Here is a 17666-nt window from a genome sequence, read left to right on the forward strand (position 1 = left end):
GCAGTTGCTCACAAAAAGCACCAAACAAGGCAGCCGAGGGAGGGGTTTGATTCCCCCCTACATCTGCAAAAACGTTAGTCGCTGCTGTTGTGACCCACTTGTACCCAACGTTTGCACTGATGCTTATTTTAGTCGGGCAAAAACCTCGGGCAACTGTCTGTCATGTCGGATGACGTTGGATGAAAAGCTCTTGGGGTTGGGGGGTGGGGGGGGTGATGCACTGCAAGCTAAAGGTGGGCGGCTGGATCCAAATATCCAGGGTGGTATCGGGACGGCATTGATGCTAGTGCCATGCAAACCCTACTTTCACTTTTGGTTTGTTGGACAAATTTGTGTGTATATATCACTATATTGACACTTACTATGGTACCCATTATGTCATTGGATGGTCATATCACCTCGTACTTTGGTATGTGACAAAAAAGAAATTAATAAAATAAAGTTTAAATTTTTTTTCATTATATTAGGAAAGCAGGAAGTGAACAAATGTAACAGATTTGATGAAGGTTATTTACAAACGTAAATGTAAAAATGTAAAAATGTAAAAATGTAAAAATGTAAAAATGTAAAAATGTAAAAATGTAAAAATGTAAAAATGTAAAAATGTAAAAATGTAAAAATGTAAAAATGTAAAAAGTTAAAAATTTAAAAATTTTAAATAAAGAAATTGTATAAAATAAAGTTATTTTTTTTTAATTATTAAAAAAACTTAAATTATATTAGGAAAGCAGGAAGTGAACAAATGTAACAGTTACTGATTGTAAAAGAACCAGATGGAGGGGTAGGATTTAATAAGCTTTGCTTCTTCCTACTCCTTTTGGACATGTGGAACTGTGAACTGATTATGTGATGCATTCAATTGTCATCTGATGCATGTTCAAATGAAATAAAACCATTACCATTACCATCAAAGTCCTAAAATCCCCAAAATCTAAAGTAAGGGATGACCAACCGACCTACTGATAGAAGAAGGAATTTTTTTGAGAAAATATTCCGTTTTGATATGACTATTTCAAATGGTTGTAGCTTGAAAATGGTTACAGACAAATATATACTGTAAATGAGAAAAGTCCTCAGTATGACCCAAAGATAATTTCATCTCCAAAAGGTGGGTGCTGCAAAACAAGTTTGGGTACCACTGGTGTAAACAATGAATGTTAAGTGTGTAAAGGTTACTATAGGGGTGTTATTTTGTGTCTACAGGGCTCTAATCAGTCATAAGCAGGTTTTCCACATTTAATGCATTAACATTGAATCCTATATTACAAAAATGAATTTGACATGGTTGACTCTGTTGGCCGCGCTGTTTGAGCAGAGATCTGTTTAATGAATAAAGTAGAATACAATTGAAACCAATTAACTACCCGAAATGAGGGATGACTGTACGCTGTATTGTTATGATTATTATTATGATTATGAGGACAACTCAATGATGATGCTGCACATCTCTGGTCATTGAATACTTCCAATAGATGGGATGCCATGACATGTGTACAGTCAGCAGAAATCACACAAACGTACGCAGAGGGAGAGGGAGAGTGTTCTTGTCAGTGAAGCCTGAAATTGCCTTTCTTTCTCTCTCTCTCTCTTTCTCTCTCGTTCTCTCTCTCGTTCTCTCTCTCTCTGTCTTGTGATGAGTTCCCACGTCTGTGTGTGTGATTTGAAAGTGATTTGATATTCTCACAGTAGCCAGATTGGATTCATGCGCGGAAGAGAGATTCTTTCCAGTCAGTTAAGCTTGACTTGTGTTGTTAGTGCTTTCATACAAGTGTAAAAAGAAGCCAACCGCCGTTCATTCATTCATTCTACCGCTTATCCTCACAAGGGTCGCAGGAGTTGCTGGAGCCTATCCCAGCTGTATTCAGGCGAGAGGCGGCGTACACCCTGGACTGGTGGCCAGCCAATCACAGGGCACATATAGACAAACAACCATTCACACTCACATTCATACCTATGGAAAATTTGGACTGGCTAATTAACCTAGCATGTTTTTGGAATGTGGGAGGAAAATGGAGTACCCCGGAAAACCCACGCATGCACGAGGAGAACATGCAAACTCCACACAGAGATGGCCGAGGGTTGGGAAGGACAAAATAAGAAGCCAAAAAGTTACCACTTCCACACAAAATAGAGGGAGAACTCATTCATTTTCTACCACTTATCCTCACGAGGGTTGCAGTGGTTGCTGGAGCCTATCCCAGCTGTCTTCGAGCGAGAGGCAGGGTACACCCTGGACTGGTGGCCAGCCAATCACAGGGCACATATAGACAAACAACCATTCACACTCACATTCATACCTATGGACAATTTGGAGTGGCTAATTAACCTAGCATGTTTTTGGAATGTGGGAGGAAACCGGAGTACCCGGAGAAAACCCACGCATGCACGGGGAGAACATGCAAACTCCACACAGAGATGGCCGAGGGTGGAATTGAACTCGGGTCTCCTAGCTGTGAGGCCTGCGCGCTAACCACTTGAGCACCGTGCAGCCCACCAACCGCTGTTGTTAATGTAAAAAAAGAAGAATAAAACATGTACTCATCCAGGACGAGTACCCCTAACTGGGGTGCAAGTGTAAAAATAAGCTAATTGGGCCCAATTAGGGCCAATTTTTGTTGCTGCTTTTGCCGCTACATTCACCCAGATGTATGATGCTAATCTTGGCCTAAAAAAAAACCCAAAACACAAGAGTGGACACAGTGATGGGAAGTGAAGTCTGAATGGTCCCACAGCCTCTTCCCATCTTGTGGCCTCTTTAAGAACGGTCTTACTCCGGAATAAATGTAATCCATCTTGCTCCCGGGCCAGATGTCCACCATGTAAACCCCTGAAGGCTTTACTTGACCACTGACACTACGGAGGCTGGATGAAGACGAGATGACTTCCATCTCCGCCTCCACATGGATTATCACCCCAGCTGTTTGCCTCGCTGTGTTTCACCAACACTGGGAAACTGGATTAAGGCTTCAGCAAACCACAGAAGCGTATTTTATTCCATTTTTCACCTCCTGATGACAAAGAAGTGAGAACCAGCACAAATAAATAGTGATATCAAATTTAACTATGATAATTAATTAATCCAGCTGATAGTTATGAGTTATGACATCACACCGATAAATCTGATATAGAAAAATATATCTCACAGCGATCATTAAAAAAAAAAAAATCAAATGAGGCGAGATCATGTGTACTATGTGGCCCAGCAAATCAAACGTTCCTTTTTTCTCCTGAAGATAAGGGTCCAAACCATCTGGACCCATAAGGGTACCATAAGGGTACCATAAGGGACAATACCTTTGTGATACCAAGCAAACCCAGCCATCACCATTGTCATTTATAGTGGGATCTTAAAATCCACTGCTGCCTGCACCGTCATTATTACATAGATAGATATAAAGTATATAGATATAGATATAAAGTCCCATAAGGGTCCCATAAGGGTCCCATAAGGGTCCCATAAGGGTCCCATAAGGCAAAAATTTGCCAGAATTTTTGTGGATTATTCACATTTTTAGATTCATTCATTCATTTTGTACCGCTTTTTCCTCACGAGGGTCGCGAGGGTGCTGGAGCCTATCCCAGCTGTCTTTGGGCGAGAGGCGGGGTACAACCTGTGCTGGTTGCCAGCCAATCACAGGGCACATTTTTAGATATGTTTCATAAATTGTTGTTCCCTAATTAGGTGTTTAGACTTCTTTCTTAAAAACCTAAATCTAGTCCAGCCAGAAATCGAGCTATTTATTCCAGCGTTGGCCCAGATCGGGTCCTTTCATGTACTGTTCAGCCAGTTTTCCAGAAAACCAAGGATCCTCCCTACCTTTCATCCTATAACTTCTTATGGGAACATGCTTGTTTGTAATGATTAGGAAATGACCTCTAAGGTCCAAAGCCCAAGACAATTCAAGGAATAAGGAATCAGGAATAAGTCTGGTCCTGCTCCAGTCATAATACAACATACCATATTAAAAACCTTGCTTATATACAGCAGGACCTTGTCTTAGAACCTCATATTGCCTGTGATCATATATTTATGGGGAATATTAATTAATAAGATATCAATGAGGGTTGATTTTTCTGGGGATTTTAATTTCAAATTCAAATAATTGCTGACATTTGCATTTATTTAGCTGTTTTTGTATCTTTAGAAAAAGAAATACCTGTTTTTTTATGTCTCGCATAAGGTTTGTGAATAGTGGGACAAATTCCAATAAAACAAACCCTATTCTTTGATACGGTGTATCATTTCCAATAAACAAGGCTTTACTGACCTCTAGCGGCCAATTGGAGAAGTACGGCTTCTAGAAATGCAAGGCAGCGACCGCTAGGTGACGCCAAAAGCGCATGAAACATGTGAGCGTGTGCTCTCGTTGTCTTTGTGTACATGGAAGTTGGTACGTTGGGCAACGCACACTCACAAACACACACACACACACACACACACATTTTAAAAGCTTAACACCCCCAAAGCCCACATTACGATGAGACTTTAGAATGAAACGTCTCTGTTGTCAGTTTTTTTCCACTTAAACAACGTGACATGCACCAGTGTAAATAACACTGGGTCAATATTGGGAGAGGTCAAACATTAAAAAGGCAGGATATTTGTCTGTTTGCTAATTTCAATAAATAATTGGTAAAGGTGAGCACGACCAATCAGGAAGCCAGGAATTGGAAGTTACCAACATTTGGTGTTTTGCAATGAGTGTGTGTGTTGCTTTGCTTTTGTGTGACTTGGGTGTGTCCCAACTGTGGCCTATTGCTTCCTCTTTAACAACCATCTCAACACATATTGGCTACTTTTTTTTTCTTGATCTGGGATATTTGTGGTAGAACAAATGACTGTTGCTTACTGTTCAAATCCTGATTTGTTATTTGGCAACGCAGGATTGAAGTTGCACCCTGGTGTAATTCCAGTCAGCCGTCTTGTTTATGTTTCTTCTGTCAGCCAGAGGATGAAGCACATTGTGTGTGTGTGTGTGTGTGTGTGTGTGTGTGTGTGTGTGTGTGTGAGAGAGAGCACAGGCGCGTGGCTTTGAAGGCCATCAAACCGGTCGGGGAGGACGCAGAAGAGCTCCTAGTTAGCATGCATGCTGCGACAATACGTGTTTGTTTTATAGTCCCGATGTGAAACGCGGCCCGCTTTGTTGACTCGGTAAACACGCTGATCCACAATGAACGGAAACCCTGACTAACCCCCTGGAAGACCTGTTCTCCAACTTTATCTTTTGGACAGGTGTAAATTTGCTAACGTTTTGGCAATATACGTAAAAGGTGGGGGCTATCATTAATAACTATAGCACAGATCAGTTATTTTCGGAGAATGCCGCCTTAGGCAATTACCCATATGACCCATAGCTAGAACCGCTACTGCTCCTGTGTCATCGCTAGCGTGCTAAGCTAGCGGTCTTTGTATGTTTGCTAATTCTCCCTGACAAACCCCACAATGTCAACAAAACGTTCTGCACGTTTAGGGCGCAATTACAAAATAAATGAATCTTTGGGTTAAGGGAGCAATATATATTAAAGTCGATCTATTATGCTCATTTTCCGTCATTTTTCCGTCACTGTTTCACAACGAACAAACAATCAAATGGAATAAGAAGGCTTCAACTGTTTTTGTCCAACAAATGCAATCTAGACGTGCCAGGACCGACAAAACAAAACACGCGTCCGAACCGGCACTTCCTGCTGATCCTGTCGAGTCGGAGACGTCACTAACAACACAATGACATATGCACATTCTTCCAATTGTGTTTTGGGATCACCATGATGCTAGTACTTCATCCGTCCATGGAGGCAGCAGCCACTTCCCACTCCCTGGCTACTCCGTCCGGATCGTCCGGGTGGATATCAGGGGGAGCAGCAGTTCTCCCAGATGACCGTGATCTTGTGCTTTTGGTCACCACCCAAAGCTCATGACCATAGGAACGTAGATCGAGCGGCAGCGCATGTTCTAGAGCAGGGGTGGGCAAACTTTTTGACTTGCGGGCCGCATTGATATGACAAAATTTACAGGGGGGGGGGGCAGACTATATATTTTACACGTAACAGTCCACCTGGTATTATTGTATCTGTAAAATTGTCATGCAATCTGCTATTTTATATTTATATGTAAATATTTTAAAAATAATAAAATATTATAATAATTACAATAAAATAAAAATAATTATTATTATTATGTAAAATATGCAAATATAACAATAATATTATATATAATTAATATAATAATTAGTATTAATATAATAATTATAATAATCATAATAGTTCTAATGATAATTATAATAATCTAATAATCTAATAATAATAATAATAATAATAATTATTATTATGTGCTTGTGTCCCTTTTTTCAGGAGCACTTGTAAACAACAGACCATGTCAAAAAACGAAATTGATAAAACCATCAAAAGGTTGGCTCAGGCCATGATGCCAGGTTGTATGTTGAGTTTAAATGAAATACTTTGGAAAGATTGGGCGGGCCGTATTCAAACACTTGGCGGGCCGGATGTGGCCCCCGGGCCGTAGTTTGCCCACCCCTGTTCTAGAGTAATACCAATACATTCAGAGGGGTGCTGGAGCCTATCCCAGCTGTCTTCAGGCGAGAGGCGGGGTACACCCTGGACTGGTGGCCAGCCAATCACAGGGCACATATAGACAAACAACCATTCACACTCACATTCATACTTATGGACAATTTGGAGTGGCCAATTAACCTAGCATGTTTTTGGAATGTGGGAGGAAACCGGAGTACCCGGAGAAAACCCAAACTCCACACAGAGATGGCCGAGGGTGGGATTGAACCCTGGTCTCGAAGAGGTCTGCGCGCTAACCACTCGACCGCCGTGCAGCCCAATACGAATACATGTTTAATAGATTTGGAGTGCAAAATAAGATAAACAACATTTTCCTAAAAGATCTATGTAAAAGGCAGCAGCTGTAGCATTACACTACCTGGTGCACGGGTGAGAGGTTAGCCTCAGGCTAACTTGGTGCTGTATGCCCAACGGCACATTTGTTGACAATGCGTCCTTGTGTGCAAAATGTGGTCCACCAAATGACGGCTAATGGCTGGCCTCCAGTCCAGGGTGTACCCCGCCTCTTGCCCAAAACCAGCTGGGATAGGCTCCAGCATAGCCGCCACTCTATGTATAACTGAGTATAAGTGGCATAGAAAATGCATGGATGAGTTTCAAAGGAAACAACAAATGACAGAATGATACAAGGATTGTGCCCCCCCCAATATAAAATGAAAAGTTAACTAATGCTACACACAGTGTAGCACTTACTATGTTACTTACTAGTTACTATGGTACACATAATGGCATTGTATGGTCATATCACCTCGTACTTCGGTACGAGGTACATTATTAAAAAAAGTAATAAAAAAAACAAACTGTATTATGGAAAGCAGGAAGTGAACAAATGAAACAGTTACTGATTGTAAAAGTAAACTATATTAGGAAAGCAGGAAGTGAACAAATGTAACAGTTACTGATTGTAAAATTAAACCATATTAGGAAAGCAGGAAGTGAACAAATGAAACAGTTACTGATTGTAAAAGTAAACTATATTATGGAAAGCAGGAAGTGAACAAATCTAACAGTTACTGATTGTAAAAGCAAACTATATTAGGAAAGCAGGAAGTGAACAAATGTAACAGTTACTGATTGTAAAAGTAGCAGATGGAGGGGTAGGATTTAATAAGCTTTGCTTCTTCCTACTCCTTTTGGACATGTGGAACTGTGAACTGATTATGTGATGCATTCAATTGTAATCTGATGCATGTTCAAATGAAATAAAACCATTACCATTACCATTACCATTACCAAGTCCGTGAAGTCGGGAAGCAAGGAAAAGCACGGAAGAGAAATAAGAAGGAAAAAGGTGGAAGGTTGAAGTACAAAGTTTATTTGAAGCCAATTCCAGTGGAAAAGGGAAGAGTGGTGTAACATGCACAACAACAGTGACAGGAAAAAAAAAGTCATAACGCAGCCTGGATATTGTGTATATTGTGTATATTGTGTATATTGTGTATATTGTGTATATTGTGTATATTGTGTATATTGTGTATATTCCTACAGATGCAATACATTAGTGACTTTCTGTGGGTAAACGTTTCATGCATTAATTGTGCAACTCAAGCAAATGAGCAGCCCTCAGTGACAGGCTGTCTCACATCAAGTACAAAATAAAAACCCATTTTACACAAAATGTGCACAATGGGGAACCACATACACACGTAAGTGAGTATTGGCACAACAGTGTACACTTTCATACAGCAACACGCCATTTTGTTCCCGGGAGATTACGCCAACTGTAGACGCGGCATTTATTTGCCTGTCAGGCAAATGGGATCTTGCTGCAACTGTGAGGACTTTCATACAGCAACACAAAGTCCCAGAATGAGATCATTAAGCCTCTTTCACACAGACGTGATACAAAGTTACAAAATGGAATACGGATGCATTGTCAGCATCCCACAGTCGAATAACTTTCACACAGAAGCCCCAGAAAATGGAGACGTCCAGGCCATATCAGTAGCTTTGTACAGAGAGATGCTGCACAATTCCCGACAATGGGGCTTTGTGCCTTTTACACAGAATCCAAATCAGGATGTTATCAGATCATTTGGTGCCTTTTAGACAGAATCCAAATCAGGATGTTATCAGATCTTTTGGTGCCTTTTACACAGAATCCAAATCAGGATGTTAGCAGATCATTTAGCACCTTTTACACAGAATCCGAATCAGGATATTATAAGATCATTTAGTGCCTTTTACACAGAATCCAAATCAGGATGTTAGCAGATCATTTAGCGCCTTTTACACAGAATCCAAATCAGGATATTATAAGATCATTTAGTGCCTTTTACACAGAATCCGAATCAGGATGTTATAAGATCATTTGGTGCCTTTCCCACAGAATCCAAATCAGGATGTTATCAGATCATTTAGTCCCTTTTCTACAGAATCCAAATCAGGATGTTATCAGATCATTTGGTGCCTTTTACACAGAATCCAAATCAGGATATTATCAGATCATCTAGTGCCTTTTACACAAAATCCAAATCAGGATGTTATCACATCATCTAGTGCCTTTTACACAAAATCCAAATCAGGATGTTATCACATCATTTAGTGCCTTTTACACAGAATCCAAATCAGGATGTTATCAGATCATTTAGTGCCTTTTACACAGAATCCGAATCAGGATATTATCAGATAATTTAGTGCCTTTTACACAGAATCCAAATCAGGATGTTATCACATCATCTAGTGCCTTTTACACAAAATCCAAATCAGGATGTTATCACATCATCTAGTGCCTTTTACACAAAATCCAAATCAGGATGTTATCACATCATTTAGTGCCTTTTACACAGAATCCAAATCAGGATGTTATCAGATCATTTACTGCCTTCTACACAGAATCCGAATCAGGATATTATCAGATAATTTAGTGCCTTTTACACAGAATCCAAATCAGGATGTTATCACATCATTTAGTGCATTTTACACAGAATCCAAATCAGGATATTATCAGATAAGATAAGAAAATGTTTTTGTCAACAATCCATTTGATTCTCTGATTCTACCACGATCATTTAGTGCGTTTTACACAGAATCTGAATAAGGACGTTATCAGATCATTTAGTGCCTTTTACACAGAATCCAAATCAGGATATTATTACATCATTTAGTGCATTTTACACAGAATCCAAATCAGGATAATCCATTCGATTCTCTGATTCTACCCGTGTGTAGTTCATACAGAAGAATGCTGACAGCACCTCAGAAGGCAGAACATCATCCTTTGCCATCCTGTGTCGGTGCAGTTTATAAAGAACAATGACAGGAAAAAAGGCAGGAAAATGCAGACTTTTAGTGGCACTGTGAAAGGGACTTGTGGTACGGCCTCAGAAGGCAGAACATAGCTGGACAAACGGCGTACGCGTTGGTGCCATTTATACAAAACATTGCCACGGACAAAAGGCAGAAAAAGGCGGGTTTTTCAGGGCGAGAACAAAGTTGCTGAATAAGAACGTCTGACTTGTTTGTGTCTCCCTGCTCATTAGGAGAAGGTTCGGGTTTTAGTATCGGTGATTTTTACAATCCGCCTGCAGGAGATCGCATTTGCAGGATTAAGAGAGACAATTAGAGGGAATACGAAGAGCTCGGCGCTGTCTTCGCCGCAAAAGCCTGACACCTCCAAAGAAGCCCCGGAGATGCGCCGGGTCGTCTTCCAAATGAGGTGAAAGAGCTTTAATGACGGCGTTTAAACGCGCGAAGAGCTCCCTCCTCCGTGGTTTTGATCAATACCACTGACGGGAAAGCTCGGGAGCACACCTTTTCAAACCTGACGCCGCCGCCTCGTTAGTCTCAATCAAAAAAAAAGGCACGTCAAAGCAGGAGCTGCATCAGCTAATCATTGTGGGCGTCAGGTCGCACTCAACCACTCAACCACTGAACCAGCCAGGCAGCGAGAGGCGCCATGAAGTAGTCGGGAAGAAGCAAGGGCGGGACTTTTATTTATTGATCAGATCATTTACATTCTGGGGGCGGGGGGGTATATTGGCTGGATCTGATTATTATGATGACGTGGTAGTGATGTGTGGATCGATACTGAAAGACGATACTTCCGATACCAGCTATTCCGATATCAGATCATTTGGTGCCTTTTACACAGAATCCAAATCAGGATGTTATCAGATCATTTAGTGCATTTTAAACAGAATCCCAATCAGGATGTTATTAGATCATTTGGTGCCTTTTAGACAGAATCCAAATCAGGATGTTATCAGATCATTTAGTGCATTTTAAACAGAATCCAAATTAGGATGTTATCAGATCATTTGGTACATTTTACACAGAATCCAAATCAGGATGTTATCAGATCATTTGGTGCCTTTTACACAGAATCCAAATCAGGATGTTATCAGATCATTTAGTGCATTTTAAACAGAATCCCAATCAGGATGTTATTAGATCATTTGGTGCCTTTTAGACAGAATCCAAATCAGGATGTTATCAGATCATTTAGTGCATTTTAAACAGAATCCAAATTAGGATGTTATCAGATCATTTGGTACATTTTACACAGAATCCAAATCAGGATGTTATCAGATCATTTGGTGCCTTTTACACAGAATCCAAATCAGGATGTTATCAGATCATTTAGTGCATTTTACACAGAATCCAAATCAGGATGTTATCAGATCATTTGGTGCCTTTTACACAGAATCCAAATCAGGATGTTATCAGATCATTTGGTGCCTTTTACACAGAATCCAAATCAGGATGTTATCAGATCATTTAGTGCATTTTACACAGAATCCAAATCAGGATGTTATCAGATCATTTGGTGCCTTTTACACAGAATCCAAATCAGGATGTTATCAGATCATTTGGTGCCTTTTACACAGAATCCAAATCAGGATGTTATCAGATCATTTAGTGCATTTTACACAGAATCCAAATCAGGATGTTATCAGATCATTTGGTGCCTTTTACACAGAATCCAAATCAGGATGTTATCAGATCATTTGGTGCCTTTTACACAGAATCCAAATCAGGATGTTATCAGATCATTTAGTGCATTTTACACAGAATCCAAATCAGGATGTTATCAGATCATTTGGTGCCTTTTACACAGAATCCAAATCAGGATGTTATCAGATCATTTGGTGCCTTTTACACAGAATCCAAATCAGGATGTTATCAGATCATTTAGTGCATTTTACACAGAATCCAAATCAGGATGTTATCAGATCATTTGGTGCCTTTTACACAGAATCCAAATCAGGATGTTATCAGATCATTTGGTGCCTTTTACATGAATGTGAGTGTGAATGGTTGTTTGTCTATATGTGCCCTGTGATTTGGCTGCCGACCAGTCCAGGGTGTACCCCGCCTCTCGCCCAAAGACAGCTGGGATAGGCTCCAGCACCCCCCGCGACCCTGGTGAGGAAAAGCGGTAGAAAATGAATGAATGAATTGCTTATTAGCAACCTGACTTGGGTTTAAAGTGGTTTGTACGAACAACCCAATTGTTGTATTAAGGGAACCAACCCAATTTGTCGGGTCCAATATTTAACCAACGCTGGGTTGGGAAAATACCCAAATTGGTTTGTTTTTAACTCACCATTTTTAAAAGTGTAGATGGCGTCATGGATTGATTTGCATATCGCAATGCAAACCTCGTAGGAGAGACAATGGATTCACGGTTTGTTCATTTGAATTTGGGCCACGGCTTCATCAAGATAAAATAAGTCATTTGATCTCACAAGAGGAAAAACATGGTGGGATTACGGAATGGATTTATTATCCTTCCGGATGTGCACACACCAGCACACACCAGTACACAGTTTTTTTCTGAACAATAAATCTTGTCACGTTTGAATCTCGTGAGATCTTGCGACAAGCTCATGTGACCCCCCCCTGTACTGGTGAATACCAACTACAGCAGTACCTTGGTTTTCACCCCCCCCCCTCTCGAAACGAGTGGAGTGGGACAATAAAGCGTCCACACGTTGATGACTTGTTTTAGAGGTGGGCCTCTGGTTCTGTTTCTTTAAGAATCATGAACGACTCCTTTCTTATAAAGCACTGTGCGTTATGCACTGATGGCACGTTCAAGCGCACTGTGTATTTGTGACAGGAACAAATATGCCTTTCACACAGAATTCTGATAGAACTGAACGAGGAAAAGCGAGGTTGTACTGTACCTTGTACTTTGCCTTGTACTGTACCTTGTACTGTACCTTGTACTGTACTTTGAGTGTTAAAGGTTAGTGAAAAAGGATGCGTTCAGTTGGAAAAAATGCATAGGCGTTAGCGCACGCAGACGTCCGCTGAGTCGAGCCAAATATGGAAGTCTTCACGTGTGTTTCGATATTCTTCTCCTCGCTCCAGGCTGCAGGTGTCCCTCAGGGCACAGACACGAGGTGAGGTAGAAAGCTTTTCCATTCCATGCCCATGCTAGCATGTCTTTGTTGTTCACATCTTTAGGAAATTTGAGTGCAAGATCATGTCCTGAATGTCATCCTCCCACCACCGGGGGGCGCTACACGGAGCTCTCGTCCGGCCTCGGCTGCAGCTGTTTGCGTTTCTCCAAGATCCTGTTGAGCTCGTCCGCGAAGGGCGAGCAGAGCGTTGACGCGTTCTCGGCGTCGCTTTGCCTCAGCAGCACGTAGCTGTTGCCGTTCATCCTGCGCAGGACGCTGGGTAACGTGGCGGACAAGCCGTTGGGGAAGTTGCACTCGGGCGGCGTGGGAGGCGGAGGAGGGGGCCGGGGAGGTGTCTCCGCGTGAGCTTCACCGGGAACAATTTGGAGGAAGCCTCCGTCGTGAGGAGGCTTCGAGACCCCGTTGCAGTGGCCGGAAATGGTCTTCAGCTCCATAAGGGCGGAGTTTCGTTGCTGTTTCCTGTTTCGGTTGGTTCTCTTGCAGCTGGGGTAGGCGGCGGCGGCGGCCCGTAGCGAGTACTTCCCTCCGTGGCCCACTCGAAGGCAGAAGCCGACGTAGAACAGCACCACGGCGAGAACCACACAAAGGCTGCCCAGGATGGTGATGAGGGACAGGTACAAGGCCTCCATGCTCCTGGAGGAGATCAGCTCCGAGTGGGGGGGCAGAGGCGCCAAGGGCGGAGCCGTGGGCACCGGTGAGGCGGTAGCTTGTTCTTCAACCAGGGGAGGAGGAGCCAGGTCTGGACTAACGGTGACATTGTAGGTAACCACGGCGACCTTGACATTATTCTCAAGAGCGTAGCAGGTGTACAGGCCGCTCTGGTCCTGCCGGGCCTCGATGATGAGCAGGCCGTCGATGCCGGTCCTGAACCCGGAGCTGAGGCCGTACCCGTGGAGCTCGTCGGCGTCCAGCGTCCAAAGAGGCGTGGCCAGGTTGGAGCTGAGCTCGCACTGCAGCAGCACGTCGTCGCCGACTCGGACGAAGCGACTGCGAATGGTGACGTCTGGAATGAAAGGAAAAGTCCAAAGTCCGATGGCAGAAATAAACGAAGTAATCCACAAAAAGACACCAATTCTGCCCATGAGAAACTACTACGCTAGATGTTTACTAAAAAGTTGTACTTTATGAGTAATCCCTCATAGAATATGTACTCCGGTTTCCTCCCACATTCCAAAAACATGCTAGCTTAATTAGCCACTCCAAATTGTCCATAGGTATGAATGTGAGTGTGAATGGTTGTTTGTCTATATGTGCCCTGTGATTGGCTGGCCACCAGTCAAGGGTGTACCCCGCCTTTCGCCCGAAGACAGCTGGGATAGGCTCCAGCATGTCCGCGACCCTCGTGGGGATAAGCGGTAGAAAATGAATGAGTTTTCCTCCTATTTTGTGTGGAAGTGGTAACTTTTTGGCTTAGTATTTTGTCTTTCCCTACCCTCGGCCATCTCTGTGTGGAGTGTGCATGTTCTCCCTGTGCATGTGTGGGTTTTCTCCGGGTACTCCGGTTTCCTCCCACATTCCAAAAACATGCTACGTTAATTGGTGACTCCAAATTGTCCATAGGTATGAATGTGAGTGTGAATGGTTGTTTGTCTCTATGTGCCCTGTGATTGGCTGGCCACCAGTCCAGGGTGTACCCCGCCTCTCAGCCGAAGACAGCTGGGATAGGCTCCAGCACCCCCGCGACCCTCGTGAGGATAAGTGATAGAAAATCAATGATCAGAGTTAGAACCTCTTTACTACCCTCCACAGACACCAGTAGAGCCCTCTACACATGAAATAACACCCCTATAGTGACTTTTACACCCAATATCGTAGACATCAAAAGACAATAAGCAATTTAAAACATACGGTGGTGTGAAAACGTCTTGCCCCCTACCCCCCCATCCTATTTTTCTTATTTATTTTTGTTTTTGTCTTTAAGCTTTTTTCCTGATTACGGAGTCGCCACAGCGGCTCTTTTGATCCGCATACTGACTTTTGGTTTGAGCCCTTTACATATTCCGGATGCCCTTCCTTATGAACACCGATGATGCTTACTAATGGAGATTCGAACCTGGGTGTTTGTCACGGTTTAATGTTTCAGATCAGTCCAACGCGACACGGCCCTGTGTGAATCCGGCCTTAATACAAATACGTCCGTGAATGGCAAATGTGCAGGGATCCACTGCAAAATAACAATAATAATAATAATAATTAAAACTGCAAGCAGTGATGAGCGGGCTCGAGCACCCCGACGCGCTCGGGGGTACGCGCGGGTCGGGGGTACGCGCGGGTCGGGGTCGCGCGCGCGACCGGACGGGCGCGCGGACGCGCCGTACGAAAAACCGCGGCGAGCGGATAAGCGGTAAGGGAGTCACGGCACTTGCAATTTTCCGCCAGGAGGGGGCGACAGCGGCGGCGAGGCGGGTGCGCGGTCACGTCCCGTCCGACACCGCGAACCGCCATAAAAAAATTCACGACGATCGGACCACGCGGTAGGTCCTTGCGGCGGATATACGTTTCCGCCTGTGGGTGGCGCTATAGAGTGGTTGGCCCACACGGTAACGGACCGGAGGGTACCCCGAACCAACAGAAAAAATTAGGGGCCGATCCGACCGTGCGTAAGGAAGTTACGGCAGATATACATTTCCACCAGTTGGTGGCGCTATAGCGTATGTACACACACAGTCATAGACCAGAGGGTACCCCAGACCACCAGAAAAAAATTGGGCCTGATCCGACCATGTGGAAGGAAGTTACGGCTATATACATTTCCACCAGTTGGTGGCGCTATACAGTCTATGTACACACACAGTCATAGACCAGAGGGTACCCCAAACCACCAGAAAAAATTTGGGCTTGATCCGACCATGTGGATGGAAGTTACGGCTATATACATTTCCACCAGTTGGTGGCGCTATACAGTGTATGTACACACACAGTCATAGACCAGAGGGTACCCCAGACCACCAGAAAAAATTTGGGCCTGATCCGACCATGTGGAAGGAAGTTACGGCTATATACATTTCCACCAGTTGGTGGCGCTATACAGTCTATGTACACACACAGTCATAGACCAGAGGGTACCCCAAACCACCAGAAAAAATTTGGGCTTGATCCGACCATGTGGAAGGAAGTTACGGCTATATACATTTCCACCAGTTGGTGGCGCTATAGAGTCTATGTACACACAGTATAACAGACCAGAGATTGACCCAACACACCAAAAAAAATTTCAAGACAATCTGACCATGAATCAGGAAGTTACGGCAGATATACATTTCCACCAGTTGGTGGCGCTGTGTTTTGAACATGGCTTCTGGAGCATTAGGTGCGTCCTGTCATGATAGACGTCTCCACCGAAAATCATAGTGATACGTGTAACGGGTGGCGAGGGATAATGAATTGAAACTTCTAGGTGGCGCTAGTGTGTCAATTTAGATTGGTGTCACATGGGAGCACCACCAGGGCGCTCAGGCCTGGATTAAGGCCTCACGTTTAAGATTTCAGCAGCCTGTGACCTTCTGCAGGCAAATGATGACCTTTTGATGGTCAATGGCGAAGGCTGACCATTCGCCGTGGCCACGCCCTCCACATGTGCTTTACACACATCATAGTCCATCAACTGACATCATCAGTCTGTCAGTCAAACTGTGTATTGACTTTGATGTACATTGCTTCAAGGCAAGGCCAGACACCAGGCAGGGCCAGATATGAAATGGTCAAAGTTTGGTGGCGTGCCACGCCCACATCCTATGGAGCGGCCCAAAATCCTTCGCAATTTAACGTGGGCCATCCGTCTAGTGTCCGTTGATGCAACAACGGACTCATTCGGTCAAACCCCCTAGGAGGAGTTCGTCAAGATACGACCCATACATCCGCCCCCAAATGGCCGCCGCCACCTAAAATGGCCGACTTCCTGTTGGTTTTAGAACATGGGTTATTGAGACTTTTTTGTGCGTCCTGTCACGAGTGATGTCTCCTCCGAAAATCATGCCGATACGTGCAACGGGAGGCGAGGGATAATTATTTTAAAACTTCTAGGTGGCGCTAGTGAGTCAATTTGGCTTGGTTTCATATGGGGGCCACACCAGGCCGCTCAGGCCTGGATTCTGACCCCCCCTATGAGCTTTCAAGCCCATGCGACCTTTTGCGGGCGAATGATGACCTTTTCTATGTAAATGGCGAGGCCTGAGCATTCGCCGCCAGGCCACGCCCACCACGTGTGCTTTTCCTGCATCATGGTCCATCAACAGGCTTCACCAGGCTGTCAGGCAGTGACCTTGTGACCCTGATGTTCATCTGATGAATCTCCTGGCAGAAAAGGCCTCATGTAGATGACACGCCTTTAGCCTGTCGCCAAAAGGTGGCGCTGCGACGAAATCAGGAAGTGACCTACGGGGACCTTCGGGGCGGGGCCATGATCACATGTACCAAGTATGATGAAGATCTGACCACGTGGAGCCAAGTTATTCACGTCTACAGTTACGCTCAGCGTGCAAGGCCCGGACATATGAAAATGGGCAAAATTTGGGGGCGTGCCACGCCCACATCGTATGGAATATCCCAAAATCCTTCGCAATTTAACGTCGGCCATCCGTCTAGTGTCCGTTGATGCAACAACGGATTCATTTGGTCAAACCCCCTAGGAGGAGTTCGTCGAGATACGACCCCAACTTCTGGCACGAAAAAGGCCGCCGCCATCCAAAATGGCCGACTTCCTGT

General features: G+C 43.8%; 1 protein-coding gene across 1 annotated transcript in view; it reads right to left on the minus strand.

The window, feature by feature from the left end:
* Positions 1-11114: 11114 nt before the first annotated feature.
* Positions 11115-17666, minus strand: part of LOC131108123 (semaphorin-4G-like) — a 30894-nt gene continuing 24342 nt past the window's right edge. The window contains exon 14 of the mRNA XM_078793887.1: positions 11115-13965. Within this exon, the coding sequence (XP_078650013.1) occupies positions 13061-13965 (905 nt within the window). The 3' untranslated portion in view covers positions 11115-13060. The remainder of the gene's footprint in view (positions 13966-17666) is intronic.

This window comes from Doryrhamphus excisus, linkage group LG10 (assembly GCF_037039965.1).
Source record: "Doryrhamphus excisus strain RoL-2023G ecotype Guam linkage group LG10, RoL_Dexc_Guam_v1.1, whole genome shotgun sequence".
Lineage (NCBI taxonomy): Eukaryota > Metazoa > Chordata > Actinopteri > Syngnathiformes > Syngnathidae > Doryrhamphus > Doryrhamphus excisus.